General features: G+C 50.9%; 1 protein-coding gene across 2 annotated transcripts in view; it reads left to right on the top strand.

Annotated features, from left to right (window-relative positions):
- ZNF423 (zinc finger protein 423) overlaps positions 1-17,446 on the top strand; it is a 335,079-nt gene that overhangs the window by 97,257 nt on the left and 220,376 nt on the right. For both annotated transcript variants that reach the window (XM_059904839.1, XM_059904840.1), the window contains exon 3: positions 10,463-10,663. In XM_059904839.1, coding sequence (XP_059760822.1) covers positions 10,463-10,663 — 201 coding nt within the window. The remainder of the gene's footprint in view (positions 1-10,462; positions 10,664-17,446) is intronic.

Genomic DNA, 17,446 nt, shown 5'->3' with positions numbered 1-17,446 from the left:
CTCTCTGGCGCGGGGCCGGTGGGATGTTCTGCAAAGAGGACCATGACTGCTGTGGTAAGAGCAGGAAAGCGGGGTGCCCGGTGAGCACCCAGAGTGCGTGTGGGGGGCTGGCCCTGTTGGGGCGAAGGTTCATTGAGCTGAGCCCTGGACGGTGAGGAGGAGTTGTCTGGCTGGACTTTTGCCCACTTCCTGCTTTCACAGTGGAACTCCATCTGTAAAGCACTGCTCAGCGGGACCCCAGCGTCTACAGCAGACAGAGTGGGGCTTCCTTGGTGGGGAGGTAACCCTCGGCTTTCTGCCCTCGGGCCTGCCCCTGGCACAGCGAAGAGTCACTAAGGTGCCCTTCTTTAAAAATTGCTGCTCCACGGCCCATGCCTTCATTTACAGATGGAGCCACTGAGGCCAGAGAGGGGGGGACCTGCCGGGATCCCCGAGCGACCTCCGTGTGGCCTGAGGGCTCTGGGCTCCAACTGCACCGCTTGTATTTGCCTTTGACCTTGAGCCACTCTTGCTCAGCCTGGCCACCCGTCCTGTCTTTGGGGTGCGCATCTGTCCCCGGCTCCCCTTTCCTCCTCCATGGAGCTCCTCTTTCTGCCATGGCTGCTGGGGGTGATTTGCACCCCAGCATCCGCGGCTTGAGTTCTGCTCCTGGACCCGGAGCAATTAGGAGCGCCAGGCCATGGCTCTGGCCACAAATTAGCTGGATTTATCGAGCTCCCCATGCTGCCCCGCGTCCTGTCCTCCCTCCCCTGCCTAGGTCTGGCCTGCTTCTCCATCTCCTCCTTCCCAGCGGCCGTCGGAGACAAAACATGACAGCAAGGAGAGGGCAGAGTGGTCATAGCCTCAGGAGGTCACGAGGCGGTAACAGTGTACAATTTTCATGGTTCCAGGGTGGCTTTGTCCGACTGTGCTTCATTACTGCATGTGGCGAGATCAGTTTTATTAAGATTGTGAGGCTCGGAGGAGCGACACCGTTAAGGACCGGCTAGAAAAATATAATTTTTTTCCTTTTTGGTGAGGGTGTTTGTGATTGCTTTTTCTCCCCTTCCTGCTCTAATCCTCCCGCTTTCCCTCCCTCCCATCTACCGTCTTTTTTTTCCTCTCTTTCCTTAACCCGTCATAGTTGGGAGCCGGGGGTGGGGTCGGGGGGGGCGGGAAGCTGCCATCTCTCTCTGCCTTTGTGGCTTGAGCTCAGCACCTGAACATCCCCTGGGAGGGGAGAGTCATGCATTCGTTCAGCAGGTACTTGCCCATAAAGGGCAAGGTGCTTGTGACCAGTGTCAGCCTCAGCAGGGTAAGCAGCTCTGCTTTGTTCTTGGGGGCATCTACATCACTTAGAGCAGTGGCTGGCACATAGTAGGTGCTCAGAAAAATGTTTGTTGACTGACCAAGGATGTGGAAGATTTGTGTCTGATATGGCTCCAGGTTTGGGGGAGCTTACTGCCCACCACAGCCTGGGTGGCAGAGACCTGGGGCAAGGTCACCAGGATGATAGCTCCCATAGGGAGCTTCTCCAACCTGAACGTGAAGAAGTGATATCTTCCTCATTTTCTAGGCAAGGAAACTGAGGCTTAGAAGTGCAAGCAACCAAAGTCACACAGGAGGGAACCTGAACCCAGTTCTAAATCTCCAAAGAACGGACACTTTCATCATTGTACAGCTAAACTCCCTGTCTGACCCAAGGTGGGGCCCAGTGGCTCTTGCTGGGTGTGCCCCATGGTAAAGATGCCCCAGGCTACATCCAGCCCTCCAAGGCCTGTTGTTTCACTCATGCCATGTTTCTTAAAATTTGAAGTTAACACTTAAAAATCCAGAGATTTCACATAAAAATATGGATTTCCTTCATTAAAAACAAAACAAAACAGCTAATGTCTGTACTGGGCCTTGCTTTTCTGTATGGTAACTATGCAGAGGATTTGAGCAGGGCCCACCCCCTTGGGTGGGTGTACATCTTCACCCCAGTCTCCTCCAGTCCGTTCTACTCATTTGTGTAATGGTGGGGGCCTTGGAGTTGTGAGCTTTGGTCCACTCATGATCTGAGTGACAGAGTGAGCTGTCTGAGCTATCTGAGCCTCAGTTTTGCCCTCTGTATAATAAGCCTAATGTATCTCCCTTATTGGGCCATGGGTCCCTGGGGGAAGGCTGCAAATGAATTGGAAGATCTGGTCTGAGAAAAGTGATTGCTGTCACACTGCTAACCATTTTGGCCTCGGGTTCTAGAATTCCTGACAACTAAAGAGACATCCTCTGGAAGGTTCTTGTTTTCCTGGTTAACCACGGGCCTGTGGAAAGGGGGGCCCTGTACCCAGTCTTGCATCATCGGCCAGGATGGAGCATCCCAGCGAGGCTCGTGTGATGCAGCCCAAGGTCAGGTTCAGTGTCTGGCTGACCGTGGCTTTGAAATTCCATCCACGGAGCCGTCCACACTGACAGGGGAGTAATAGGCGCTCCCCCCACCCCCCAAGACAGGATGTGGAAGTTTCTTCCTTATTTAAGTGGAACTTGGACAGCAAATTATGTGTTAAAATATTTGCCTACAGCTCTGCTGCCAAGGGGACCCTTTAGGCTGAGTGTTAAATGTTACCCTGCTGCCTGCACTGCAAATATTTTAACCCTGAAGATAAATAGTGGCTGCCTTGTGGAATTTGGGGCCAGCAGCGGATGCACAAGCAGAGTTTCTAATTGGGGTTGGCAGGCTCCTTGCCCAGACCCGGCCCAGTCCCTCTCTTTCTCCATCCCACCAGGCCAGGTGTGTGTGAGAAAGCGTTCATGGAGACGTGTCCTTCTCTACAAGCAGGGCCAAAACGCCAAGGTGAGGTTCAGCCAGGGGTTTGACCTCATGCCCAGGTTCCAAAAGTGCTTCCTCCGCGCTGGCCCTCGGGAAACGTGCTGCTGGTGATACTGTTTGGAGGACACATACGGGCTGTTAGGATGGAGCACGTGTTCTCTATTAAAGCAAAATGTTGCTCCAGGATAAACACTTTGCAAGTGGTAGACACCTGCCTGGACTGCGAATTCTGGCCCCCCCGCAACTACGTACAGGGGGAGAGCACAGGGCAAGTGGGCTTGTGAATTGTAAACACGCCCGCATCGTCTGCCCCCGGGACAGACCCCCGGCAGGGGTCACGCTGTTTTCTGGAGGAGGTGGGCTTGTCACTTACTCAAGGTCACACAGGGAGGGAGGGGGGAGCCCGGACTTGAGGCCAGGAATTTCCTCTCCTGATGCAGTGGATCCTTTTGTCTGGATGGACGTTTTTGTTCCTTTCAGGGGGCATGTGCCCTGACATCCTCCATCCTCAGGAGCCTGTGAGGCCTCCTGCCAGAACCTCTCGTGCAGTACGATGTCTCCACCCTCGTGTCTGAGCCATGATGCAGCCTGTGTTGGTTTGAATGATGATAGCAAAATAAGACAGTAACCGTAGCTACTGTTTTCTCAGGCTCATTGTGGGCCAGGTATCAGGCTTTGTGTATACTACCTCATTAAAATAATTTAACTTCATTAAAATTTTTCTCAGAGAGGGTAAGTGACTTATCCAAGGTCTCCCAGCTGTTAAGTGACGGCATGTGGATCTGAACCCAGACTGACTGGCTCCAAAGTCTGGGATTCTTTTCGGTTCTTTCTCTATTATCCCATCTGTCCCTGGAACATGACTCCAGCTGTCTGCTGCTTGTGTGTGTTGTTGCTACATAACCATCTTTCTGCAGGAACAGCTTGGTTCCATCAGCCCCACTGAACTCCTCTACACTGGTGCTCCAGGTGCCCCCTGTTCAGTTGGGTTCGCTCGTCAAGCCCTGTACGTGCCTAGGATTCACTGTCTGGTGGTTCTGATTTCTGTGGAGGTGGATGGTGCAGTCTCCTATCCAGGTCTGATTGCGGGAAAAGATGGGGAGACCGTCCCAGGACTCGCTGGCCTCCAGGACTGATTCTCCCGCTTCCCACTGTCACCTGGCACCAGTCCTGCCCTTCACACCTCTCCCTGTCCTTCCCCTACACCCTTGTCTTGCACTTTTGCCCACATCCTCCTCTGCCCACCTGCCCCTGCTCCAGCCTCCTCTGGGCTCCTTGAAACCCTGCAGGGCTCCTGGCTTACCCGTATCTGTGTGTAGCTGTGGGCACAATTCTTCTCGCATTGATGGCCAGCCATACAGGAGCCTCACCTCCACCTTGTGAGGCAGGAGAGGGCGGTGTCCATCACCATTAAGCTTGCTGACACATAGGGAATCAGCCTCAGGTGGGAGAATTGACATAGGGTCACTCATGGGGCGAGGTGGGGGGGGGGGGTCCTAGAGCTAAGACTGGAACCCGGTCCCCTGAGTAACCCGGCCCAGGCCGCAGGCACTTACCACCTATACCTCCCTTGGGGCATTCATTTCTTCACTGGGCAGTCATTCATCTGCCCCATGTTGATTAAGCATCTCTTCTGTGCCAGGCCTTGTGCGGCTTTGAGGCCACCAAGATGAAAGAGACCGGGGAGTACCCTGTATGTTGTAGCAAATACATGCGTGTTATGCCTGGCACACAGTAGGCGCTCAATCAATATTTGTAGGGTGAATGAAGGAGAGAGTGGATGAAGGTGTGTGATTGTAGCCTCTGGGATATCTCACACCTCTCATACTCTGCCCTTGTCTTCTCTTTCTCGGGCGTGTAGGGGTTGCTCCTGGCTTTCTGCCTCCGTTGGGAAGGTACTCAGCTGTGGGGCCCCAGAGGCGGGACCCCCAGTGGTCCCTGGTTGGTTCTCAGGGTGCCCAGGGCCCCCTGATGGCGGGGTGATCCCCACAGTCCTTCCCAAGAAGGAGAAGAGGCAGCCTTCTTGCTGAGGTTCTTTCTGACTTGCGTGCTGGCCGGGGACTGGGGCCAGAGGGGAGAGACCCTCCCTCGCGGGTGTTCTCAGGCTGAGCCTCTGTCAGCTGGCCCTGGGGAGCGGTGAGGCCCCGACAGCCCTGACTCGTGAGCTCAAGAAGCCTGGCTGAGAAGGTAAGAAATGTCCTGTTCCCAGACCTGGCAGCCTGCGGGCAGCCTGGCCCCCTGGGGTCTCTCCCCTTTCCCTTTTTTCTGACAGTGGACTCAGCCAGCTGTCCCCTGCTCAGCGCTTTCACAGGCATTCCCTTTTTGCCCTCCCGTGTGGTGCTTAAGGGTCAGGATCTGTAGTCAGAAGAGCTGGGTTCGAATCCACGCTCTGCCCTTCCCAGTGTGTGTGATTTGTGTGTGGTCCTGAGCCTTGGTTTCCCCCTCTGCAAAGGGGAGGTATCAATTGTATCTCCCTCATAGGCTTACTGTGATGATGGGATGGGAGGATGTGAAGGTAGAAGGGTACCCGTGGTGTCGGCATCACTCAGGGTGCAGGTGGCCTGGGGTGGGGAAATTCACTGTTTTCTAATGATAAGCAATAAAGACTGAGTGTTTTGTTATTGCCTCTCTTTGCTCATAGAAAGTTCCCCAAGCCCATATCTTGGACTCAGGGACTATGGCATGTGTGGGTGTGGTGTAGTGGGATCAGCCGGTGTAGGTGTACCCTCTTCCTCCTGATTTGAAGAAGAAGGTGGCAGGACAGACTGGCCCCATCATATGTTAGGTTGAACCATTTGAGATTGCCAATTTTTGGCTTTTTTGACCTACAAAGATGGCAACTTCATATGGTTCAACCTAATACTTATCACACAATGAACAGTACTGTTAGCACTTGCCCTCCCCCTACCTGTGTTGATATTCAGAGTCTTGTTTCTTTGAAACCAATTAATTCATACATTCACCATTTACTGAGCACTTACCGTGTGTCTGTACGAGGGGCTGGGGAGATAGTACCAAGCCAAACCAAACACAGCTCCTGCCCTCGTGGAGCTTACGGGGGCATGTTCCATAAGCTCTCTATTGCTGTGTAGCAAACCACCTCCAAACTCAATGACCTAAAGCAACAATTATTAGTTTGCACACTTCTGTGGGCTGACTGGACTCAGTTGGTGCTCTCACTTAGCATTTCTTGTAGAGTTGCAGTCATGTGCCAGTTGGGGCTGCTGCCTTCTGAAGGCTTGTCTGGGTTGGATGTCCGAGATGCTGCACTCCCGTGCCTGGCAGTGGACGCTGGCAGCGGGGAGCTCATCTGGGGCTGTCGACTGGAGCACTTACACTCTCTCCATGTGGCTTGGGCTTCTTATAGTAGGGCAGCTGGGTTCTCAGGGGTCGTGTCCCAAGAGACCAGGAGACAAAGGGGAAGCTGCATTCTAGTTTCTGTTACATTCTAGCGTTCGAGGGAGTCACCAAGGCCAGCCAGGCCAGAGGGGAGTTGTGGAGGGGACTCAGATCCCTCCTCTTGATGGGTGAGGGCAAGGTCTCCCTCCAGGATAGCACATGGGATGGGAGGTGTTGTTGCTGCCGTCCTGGGCAAATGCGGCTGCCACCAGAAGGCAGAGAGTAAAAAATCAGCCTGTAAAAGTGTAAGTGAACTTTGTGCCAAGTGCTCTGACAGCAAAGGGAAGGGAACTATGGGGAAGAAACTATGGGGACCTGTGTGACCTTGGTGCTCAGGCCCACGGGGAACAGTTACGGCAGAACCTGGAGTGTGAAGAAGCCCTTGGCTAAACAAACTTGAAGTTCAAGAGATTGAACAAAGGTCTGTGGGGCTGTGGCGATAAGTGGGAAGTCAGAGAGGTCAGCAGAGCCCTTGCTGGACTTTGGGGGCTGCAACCAGGCCCCTGCAGATGGCCTTGGAGGGTTGGCAGATTCCTTGACACCCAACTCACTTTTCCACTGAAGCTCTGCTGTGGGGAGACCGTGTAGCAGAGTGGTTAAGAGTCAGGAACAACTGTGTTTGCAACCTGCCCCTATGGCCTTGCTTAAGCATTGGCACCTCACAGAGCCCCGGTTTCCTCACCCCTAAAATGGGGCTGTGATGGTGCTCAACTCAGGGCTGCCCGGCTGGCTAGGCTCAGAAGGTACCTGGCATGCAACTAGTGCTCAATAAGTGCTAGCTGCTCTTGGTGGACCCCTGGGCAAAAGGATGGGGGTGTGCACATTGGAAAACAACTAGGTTGTGAGTTGTCCTGGTTGGAGTGTGAGGCCGGGCAGGTCGGGAGCTTTGTTAATGGATGGAGAGGCTGGGATTTACGGTGCCGATTTTGTTTCCTGTCCCGCGCTCGTGGCCCTGGGGGGAGAGGGCCCTATTCGAAATTGTTTACTTTGGGCCTTCCCTGGGTGTCCCCCGGGAGAACTTGGGTGGGGCCGGAGGGAAAGGCACCAGCGGTCCGTTTTCGGGACATCCTTCCCAGCCCCGGTGGAAAAGAAATGAGCTCTGCTGACTTTGCTTTGTGGGCCTGGGTGGTTGGAGGGACCTGGGGGTCAACTGTAGTTCAGGCCCAGCAGGTCACCACTTTGGAAACATGAGGCAGCACTTGGGATGGGGGCTCAGGCAAGGCTGATGGTGGCCGCTGGGCTCTGTGTCCTCTGTGCTTGCTCGGCGAGGTCCCTTGAGGGACCCGGGGGCTGGTTGGGGGCAGGACGTGGGCCAGCAGGGTCACCCCCGATGAGCCAGAGCCGGGTCAAGGTGCTCTCATTAGGGCCCCAGGGGCTCACTGAGCAGCTGCTCAGGGTGGGCCTGGGAAAGAGGAGATCCAGAGGGTGCTCCAGGGGGGGGACTGGCGCCCTCGGCTCTGTCCTCAGGGCTCCCACCTCCCGGCCTTGGGAGTCTGGGGCTCCGACAGGCCCCGGCCTGGAGAAGGGCAAGCGGCTCCACATCAGAACTTGTAGGTTCAGTCCCTTGTGTGGCTTTGGGTGGCCTCTCAGAGCCACAGTTTTCTCATCTGTAAATGGAAAAATAACACCATTTACTCTTTTTTCCGATTGTAAGGATCAGAGACTCGGGGGCATGAGAGTGCCTTACAGAGTAGAGCCTTGAGCGGATGGAGGGCTTCCTGCTGTAGAGGTCCTGATTCTGATGACACAGCAGAGGGGCCCCCGGGGACTGGAGCTTCAGGGACATCCTGCTCCCTAAGACTACTTCAGCCCATGTGACCCCTGGGACCTCGGGCGATGAGGTCCCCACGTCGCCCGCCCCTCCCCCCTCCCGCCCCTTTCTTTGCAGCCACCTTGGCTTCCCATTAGGAGACAGCGGCAGGGGAGGTGACAGTTTCTTAAAACAGATTTATGCTCTTGGATGACTTTATGGGTTTTTGCCTTATAAAAACCCAAGAGATGACATTCTGATTTATCTACTCCTGAGTCAACAGGATGTACCAGATTTAAAGAGATCAAATGCATTGTACTGTTTGTGGTTCCAGTTGTGGATTAGATGAGCTATTATGGAAAGTGCTGCCAAGTAAATATGGCAAAAAAAAACAACAACAACAAGGGGATAATTTAAATATGTCTATTAAACTGTGTGTTAAGTAAAGTAGCACAGGCGTGGTGCTGAGCATAACTTATTATCTGGAGAGTTGGTGTAGTAGATAAAGTGGGAATTATGGTTCTTTCTCCCCCCTTCAGAACTTTTTTTTTTTTTATTATTAAGGGAAGAGACTGTAAACTAGGAATTTCAGAGACAGGCGCTTGCCTGTGTAACCATGGTTGTATGATGACTTATAATATTGAAGGCTCCAAATGATATTTCTCATTTCTTTGCTTTCTATTTCTTGCCGTCACCACAGCAGCAGATCAGATTTCCTGAGATAAATATGCTGCCTTGCTTTTAATGGGATTTCTGTATTGCCAGGAGTTGGCATGTTCTGATGATAAAAGAACCTAAAAATTGTACATCCCTTAATTGGTAAGAAGAGAGATGTTTTGATGGGCCACAAATGGAAACATTGATTTTTACTGCCTCTGCGCAGTTCCAAGCGGCGTGTCGTGCCACGTTCGCCGCCACGGAAGGCGGCAGCTGGCTCTCCAATGAGCTGATTTGTGTTTGTAGGTTGTTGCTGTCGGGTGCTTGGAGGTGCATGTTCTGTGCAGACGGGAGAAACAGAGCCCTTATAACATTATCTATTTCTGAATAGAAATATTTATAGGACTGTGGCTTCGACCTCGAATGAAATGCATTCTTTGCTTCATTTCTCTTCTTGCTTTGGCGACCAGTCCTTGGGGGTTTAAAGGTTGTGTGCTGAAGCCTTTTTCTGTAACTGTGATGTTATGGGCGACACACACACACACACACACGCGCACACACACCTTTGCATATGCGTATATGTTTGCATCAATATCTTTACACATAATAGAGATTTCTCTCTTTAGTTTAAATAAGTGCTAGTTTCTGCACAGATAGATCTGTTTTCCAGGACAGACTGTGGGAAGAGACAACAGGCACTTTGATTTTCCAGTCCGAGTCTCTGTGTTTTAATGGGCAAGTTTAATCCACTGACATTTATTGGGATTACTGATATATTTTGTATGTAATATTTACCATGCATTTTTTGCACTTTGGTTTACAAGTTTTTGTTGGGTCCTATTAATCGCTCAGATTGAGGCTGTTCTCCACTTCCCCCAGCTGTGCAGGGAAGTGCACTAGGCAGGAGTCAGGATGTCGAGGTGAACATCTGTAGGGTGCTGGGGATGTTGCATCCTTCTGGCTGGAGGCCAGGTGCCTTACCTATGAAAGGGGAATAACAAAGCTGTCCCTCTTTTCAGGCAGGGGGCGGAACCATAAGATAGCTTGAGCCCCCGTTTAGCTCTAGGATGTGTGAGACTGTGAAATGGGGCTACGTGTGTGTATTTGCGCTTTGAAAACGCACAGAACGCTATGCAAATGCAAAGCATCGTTATCATGATCATTAACTCACTATTCTGTACAGTTCAACCACTGGTCTGCACAGTGCTAAGCACAGAATTGGTATTTTATTTTAAAGAAATTGGTCAAATGATTCCAAGCCTGGTTCTCACTGTCTAGGCTGATACCGGGGCACAAGTGAGCACTCAGGTGCATTTTAAGCAGCAATTTGACTATCCGTGGTCCTGCAAACACATGTGCTTCCTTGATTCCAGAATCAGGACATCTTTGCAAAGAACTGAGCCAACATCTCCACATTGGGAGGCATGTTATGTGGAAGGTGAACCTGGCTAAGAGATCTCCCAGCTCTAAACTTCAAGGCTTTGGGGGAAACTAAAAGTTCAGGTGCATTAGGAACAGTTGATGCAAACTCTAGAGAAATGTGTGCGAGAACTGTGTTTTTTAGGAGACAAAATGCTAAGGTATTTTCACCTCCCTGATGGGTCATGACCCCCAGCATCCATGCACAGAGGGATGACAGGAAATCCCTCTAGAAGATTTGCACCAAGAATTAAATAATCTAGCTGAGAATTATGGCACCACATGCTACAAAAAAACCCCATATTTTAATATACTGAGAGGTGTCAAGAAGAATGGACCCTGGGAGGTAGAGTAATTAAATGTATCTTCATAAATGCAGGGTGATTCTTTTTAAAATCCTTTCCCAAGACCCCGTCAGCTGACATGGACTGTATTCTTCCTGTTGGCAGGAGGCCTAGAAGGAGAGCCAGAGTGTGATCGAAAAACCAGCCGTGTGCTGGAAGACAGGAACAGCGTGACAAGTCAAGAGGAGAGAAATGAGGACGATGAAGACATGGAGGATGAGTCAATTTACACCTGCGATCACTGTCAGCAGGACTTCGAGTCTCTGGCAGACCTGACGGACCACCGGGCCCACCGCTGTCCTGGAGGTAATGCTAAATAGCACCGGGATTCTGACAGGTGGTTATACGGATAATTGGACATAGCAACAGCTTGAAGCCTCAAGTGAGATTAAAGAATTAATAATGTAATTTTACAGTTAATGTCATTTTATTGTGGTGTCTTGGGTACCCTTTTAAATAAAATTAAAAATGAAAGCAACAGCTTTCCAGCAGGCAGGAGTTAGGCGGAGGTGCCCTGTCCTTGCTCCCCCAAACTGCATTCCATAGTATATGGGCCATAAGTGGGTGGGTCTGCACCCCGGATTTCTGGAAGGCCTTTTGGAAACCCAGCAATTAAGAGGTTATTAGTGCAAAGTTAAGCAGCTTAAGTGTGGAAAGCTGCATGAAGGAGTGAGCTCCGAGGCAGGGCTTGTGATGGGATGGGGAGAATTTCAAAGGCCAAGAAGTACCCCTACAGAAAGGGACTCCGCACTTGGCATTCTGCTTCTCTGGGTAGGAAAAGGGTGGCTGGGAGCAGTTTCTGACTACAGCAGTTTGACTATAGCCCTGTGTTCTGTTTACCAGCTGCCTCAGAGAAGGTGGGCAAGGCCACAGTATATAGGAGCGATTTAAGACTTCACGAGTTGAGTGTGTCTGTGTGTCTGGGATACGTGCGGTGTGTGGGGTAGGGGAATGGGGGCATGCATATTCCCGGGAGTATGGCAGCCATGCAATAGGGATAGGGGTTGACATGTTTCCAGGCTCTGTGCAGGGAGTCCAGAGCATGTGTGTGCCTTAAACAGCTATCCTGAGACATCTCCTTCTATTGTGATTGTTGATGAAACCCTTTGGATGCCGGTTTGTGGGAAGAGGACCTAAAATCTCAGACCAGTATTCTAAGGAGGACCCGACACCTGTTTTGCGGGGGGAATTTGCTGGTAGGAGATAGGTTGGGACTCAAAGTCTTGCTTCCCCTGCCTTTCATGCCATCTTGGAAGATTGAAAGCCAAGTGTTTGTGGAACTTTGCTATGACTTTTCCTCTAGTGACATCTGTACCCGCACAGCCCTGGATAGACCAAGTCTTCATTCTCGCCCTCTAGAGGGAATAGATATCAAAAACAATAGACCCGGCAGGACTCCAAGTTTTGAACTTTTTGGCGCTCAGCAAACCAAACCGCAGTCATTTGGAATTTGTGATATTTCAATCATTGGCAGAGGCAATGGCCAACTTATAAGCTTAGAATCAGAATTAGAAGGGACTTACAGGGTTGGCTTTTCCAGTCCTCTTATTTGCTGGGGGGAAATACTGAGGCGTTGAGAGAGAAAGGTGACTGCTTAACCAAGGTCACATAGCAATTTGGTGACAGAGCCAGGACCTCCTCAGGTCCCTGGGCTATGGACTCTCATTCTTGGACTTGAGAAAACAATAGATGCTAGTGTAGCTCTTGATTTAGCCAAGAACTGAGGTGAAATCTTAAGTACAAAAGAGTGAAATATTGTCAGTTACTTTAAAAACAATCAGTTAATTGATCTTCTAATTAAAAGCTATTCTCTTCATATTCTATGTGAAAGGACACACTGTTCTCATCTAGTTGTTAAAGCAGGGCCCCTCAGGACCACTGCTAAGTGATGCTTTGTAGAGTCTCTGCAGCTCTTGGAGTGAGGTCCTACCCCTGGCACTACTTAGGCTGTTCCTTCCTCCAGTTTTTCAGAATCAAGGAGATTCTCATGTCTCTTACCACACTTTTGAGAATGGTGGTATTTCTAGGTGGAGAAGGGAAAATGTGAGACTTTAGGGCTGTAAGTGGGGGTCTGTATTGGAAATTATAAATGGTAGCTAATTGTTCTTCAGTCCTGGGTGGGACTCTCTTCCCAGTGGTGGTCTCTTCACTCCACAGCCTCAGACTTTGGCTGAAGTCACGGCAGCCCCATTTGCAGGGTCTCAAGCCATCTTTATTGATGCTGCTGGTATCCACCGATTCCCCTGACTGCTTCCTGACAGGACCCCACTAACAACCTCCACTGGTACATGGGAACCAGCAATATCCCCAAGCCCTGGAGCATTGGATGGGAGTCAGAGATTCCTTGAAAGAGTACAGGAAACGACCTCGTCTAATAGCATCCCCAAGAAATTCATTACCACCCAATAAAGGTGTGACCCAGCGTGGGTGAGTCTGCCTAACACGGAAGAGATATGTGAGGAGCTATTTTCCCCCAGTTCTGAGGATTACCCAGGGACAGCATACACCTTTGGGAATTGTGTGCATATTTTCAAAACCGGTCCCTATCTAGGACACTTCCACATCCTTGGATTGTGCAGTGGTTTTCAGACTGTGTCTCCAGAGGTGTCTCTGAGGCTCTTGGGGTCGGTATTGGGGCCTGTCTGATTGAGGGGGCTCTGACGCCCACTCCAGTCAGAGCTATCACCTTAAAAAGTCTGCTTTATACGTTGGGCTATAGTGTAAGATCTTTAAGCATTGGCTTCTACTTTAAAAGTTTGGAACCGGTACAGAAATGCAATAGCAGGCCAGCCTCATGGGTCTGCTGGGCGCTCATCATTGATCACCCGGCCGCAGTACTAGGCATGATGCAGGTGGGCATTGCTGCCCCGTGGAGCGTCACTCTGGAGGGAAAGGTGGACCCTCGGCAGCCCAACAAAGACCATTTCAGACGAGGATTTCAGAGAGGGCCCTGCTCTGCTGAGGCCGGGAGGGCTCTGGGTGCTCGGAAGATGTTTCTGAGGGAACAAATGAGTCTTGTTTCAAGGGAAGGTGGGGCGTCCCTGCCGTTGAGGATTTGGGCCCTGAGGGCAGTGCCACCTGTCCGTCGGAATCTGGCTTTGGGTGTGAACGACACTCGTGCCCTGCAGAGGGCTGCCCCCCCCGGAATGTGAAGGCGGCACACCCCTCCCCAAGCAGGGTGCCCGGGAAGCCCAGCCCTTCCAGATGGTCAGCGTGTCGGGAAGAGGCTGTGTGGAGGGGGTGGGTGTGTTTGTGGGGGCCATCTCAACTGTGGTCCTTTTATTATTATTCTTTTATTGAAGTATAGTTGATTTACAGTGTTGTGTTAAATACTGCTGTACAGCGAAGTGACTCAGTTATACATATACATTCTTTTTCATATTCTTTTCCATTATGGTTTATCACAGGATATTGAGTATAGTCCCCTGTGCTATACGGTAGGACCTTGTTGTTTATCCCTTCTATATACACCAGTTTGCATCTGCTAATCCCAAACTCCCAGTCCGTCCCTCTCCCATCCTCCTCCCTCTTGGCAACCACCAGTCTATTCTCTATGTCCGTGATTCTGTTTCTGTTTCATAGATAGGTTCATTTGTGTCATAATTTAGATTCCTCGAATGTGGTCCTTCTTTGAACTGCTCTAGCAGAGTGAGCTCTGGGCTCTTGCTGTGGCATTTGGGGTGTGGGTGGGGACACTGCCTTGTTCCATCGGAATGTGGGAGAGTGGTGTGAGGTCTGAAGAGTTTCTGGGGTGGGGATGTGGGGATGCTCTTCATGGACGGGGAACCTCCTGCTGGAATGACAGTGGTGGTATTCATCAGGAAGCCCCCAGGTCCCCCAGCCTGGAGCTGGGACTGTCTGCACTGAAGAATCCTCATTTCCAGAGGTTTCGTTGTCCCTCAGCAATAGTTGGCAGTGCTGGGTCCAGGAGGAGTTGTTGAAGTGTGGACTTCAAGAACTCAAGACAGCTCCATTGAGACCTGTTCATATTTCTCTCTCTCTCTCTCCCTGTGTCTCTCTCTCTCTCGTTGTCTCTGCTTTGTGTCTGCGAGAAACCAACCTTAAACCCGCAAGGTATCAGACATTGCATCTTTATGACACACAAAATGAAACAAGCAAGAACCATTTCTCTCTGCCGATGCTCCCACCCCCAACAGCTGTCTGATTTCTCTTTGTTCCCCTCCAGCCCCTGCCCACAGGATAACAAATGTTTACATGCTTGGAGTCGTGGGCACTTACCATCTTCTATTTGGCATTTGTTACTGAACATTTCCTGAGTGGATTCTCATGTTGCCACATGGTCTTCTGCATTTGGGGAGCTCTCTTGTGCAGCTTGGGTTGCTGGTACTCGGTCCACATACTATAAAAATATTAATTGTAGACTAATATGCCAGTAGATCAAGACTTTTGCAGCAGAATAGATAAAGTCTGACTCGATGTGTGATAGGCTTGTCTGTTCCTGATGGAGAATCATTTGTGGGCACCAAGTGGGGAAATGTTTGGTGGCCGTCTGAACTGATGATAGAAAGTCTCATTAATTTTGGTTCTACCAACTCGAATAACATCAGGAACAGGGAGTGAGCTGAAGTTTACGTTGACACAATTTGTGCAGTGTTGGTCGAGCACCTTTGGGCCCTATAAACGGTTGCAGGGGAGGTTTTCCATCATTTTCTAGGAGCCAGGAGGATGTCAAGTGCCTTAGAAAGTATCTCTGGGAACTTCCTGGAGCACCGTGGAAGCAGACATGAGAGGTTTGATTTACCCAGGGGCTGATTCCAATTTTTCATGTGCTCATTGAAGCAGGTCACCCATGGACCTTCAGTCTGGATTCAGGTGGAATGTTTCCCTGTGTCCTGGTATAAAAACTACCATTTAAGGATACTCTGTGATTCGTACTGACAGCACATCGGCCCAAATTAATGAGGCTCACTGCCTGAGGACATTTGGGTGCTGCATCTGTGCCGCTATCGTGCTTCAGACCCACCTTTCCTAACTGTGTCAGGAGCAGTTGTCAGCAGGGCTGTGCCTTGTGTCGGTCTCGAAACAGCCTGGGTCCCCAGGGCTGGAGCAGCCGGTGGCTTTTGCAGGTCCCTGGCCTCTTCGCCAAAGGCACTGCTGGCATGATTCGGGGTTACATTATAGGTGGGGAGAGGCAGATGGAGTATCTTTAGAAACTGAGGCTTCTCACTCTGGGCTCCAGGCACTTGCTCCACAGAATACGAATTGCCATCAGGACCAGGTAGGAGCCTTGGAGTATGCGGGGTTCCTGCCGCCCTTGGGGACTTGCAGGGGGCTGCAGTCCTGACACCCTTCATATATTGAGCACCTGTCACGTGACAGGCCCCATGGGACTCGCCCTGGAATGTGCCCCCTGCAGCCCCCCCATTGCTCTCTCTGCAGCCCCTGCCCCACTCAGTCCCCAGTGCTCACCAGATTCTGTAATTATTCCATGATCGTTTTCGATGTGTTTATCACCCATCTCCCCCACTACTATCAGGCTTCATGAAGACAAGAGTCACGTCTGTTTTGCTCCCTGTTATGTCTTAGGCCAGTGCCTGGCACACAGTGGTGCTTAATAGATGCTTGCTGAATGAAGGAATGATCTCACCTTGTCTTTACAACATCCCAGCAGGGAGGTCCTATTTTTCTTTTTTCTTTTCTTTCTTTCCTTTTTTTTTTTTTAGAATTATGGGACTTCTCTAGAAAGAGGTGGCAAGCTGTATATTTTTATTATTAAAAGAAATTTCTTTGGCCACGTCACGGCATGTGGCATCTTAGTTCCCCTACTAGGGATCGAACCCGTGCTCTCTGCAGTGGAAGTGCGGAGTCCCAACCACTTGATCACCAGGGACGTCCTGAGGTCCTATTTTTCATCATTCCTCCCCATTTTACACATTGGACAACTGAAGCTCGGAGTTAGGGGATCTTGCTCAAGGTAACAGAGCTGAGCTAAGATTCAAGGTCTCAACAGCTCGTGCTGAGAACACAGATTGGGGACAGGGAGCAGTTTCTAACCTCCAGACAACACAGCTTTTTTTTTTTTTTTTAAATTTGGTAGCAATGCAAATTTATTTATTTATTTATTTAAAAAATTTTTTAAAAAATTTATTTATGGCTGTGTTGGGTCTTCGTTTCTGTGCGAGGGCTTTCTCTAGTTGCGGCAAGCGGGGGCTACTCTTCGTTGCGGTGCGCGGGCCTCTCACTATCGCGGCCTCTCTTGTTGCGGAGCACAGGCTCCAGATGCGCAAGCTCAGTAATTGTGGCTCACGGGCCCAGCTGCTCCGTGGCATGTGGGATCTTCCCAGACCAGGGCTCGAACCCGTGTCCCCTGCATTAGCAGGCAGACTCTCAACCACTGCGCCACCAGGGAAGCCCAACACAGCTTTTTTGAATGCTCAACTTTAGAAAAAATAGGGGAATTTGTTCAAATAGCAACAGCAAAAAATGTGCTCCTTGTGGGTTAATTTCACAGCTCCCCAGCACCCTCCCGCAGCTGCCCCCCTTTCCTGAGGATTGGGACCAAGGAGTGTTTCCCCAGCCCTTTCGGAAAGGCAGACCCTCCTTTTCTGGCAAAGGTGAAATGCTGCTGTGTAAAAAGCCGGGTGGAAAGTTAATTACACCCTGGTTTGTTCAGCTGTGGCCAGAGTGACCTGTGGGCCCTAATTACAGGGCTGGGGCTACATGGAGGCTGGCACCTTTGCCAGCCTCATTCCTGTCCACCGGCTGGCCAGAGCTTGCCTTTGTGCGCCGGCTCAGGCCCTTTCTTGCTCTGACAGTGTGGGTGAGGCCCCTCCCTGCCTTATTGCTTGGGGCGCACCTCGTACTGGTTCCATTTGGGCAAAACAGAGTGGGCGCAGGCCAGCTGCTGGGCGATCACTGCCAAGTACACAGGTGCAGGGCACGCGTTTTTTCTGCCCGTGGGGAGCGTGCACAGAGCCTTGGTGTCAGCCGGCGTGTCACAGGGCAAAAGGCCAGGGGGCTCGAGCACAACTAATACCCCCACATCAAGAGCTTTCCTTCTTGCCAACAGCATCTGGTCAGAAGGCATGGAGCAAGAAAGTGTCCTACTTACGTTAGCCACAGAATGTG

Source organism: Balaenoptera ricei, chromosome 19 (genome assembly GCF_028023285.1).
Source record: "Balaenoptera ricei isolate mBalRic1 chromosome 19, mBalRic1.hap2, whole genome shotgun sequence".
In the NCBI taxonomy this organism is placed as follows: Eukaryota; Metazoa; Chordata; class Mammalia; order Artiodactyla; family Balaenopteridae; genus Balaenoptera; species Balaenoptera ricei.
The sequence above is the reverse complement of the archived record's forward strand: the minus strand, read 5'-3'. Positions and strand labels throughout refer to the sequence as shown.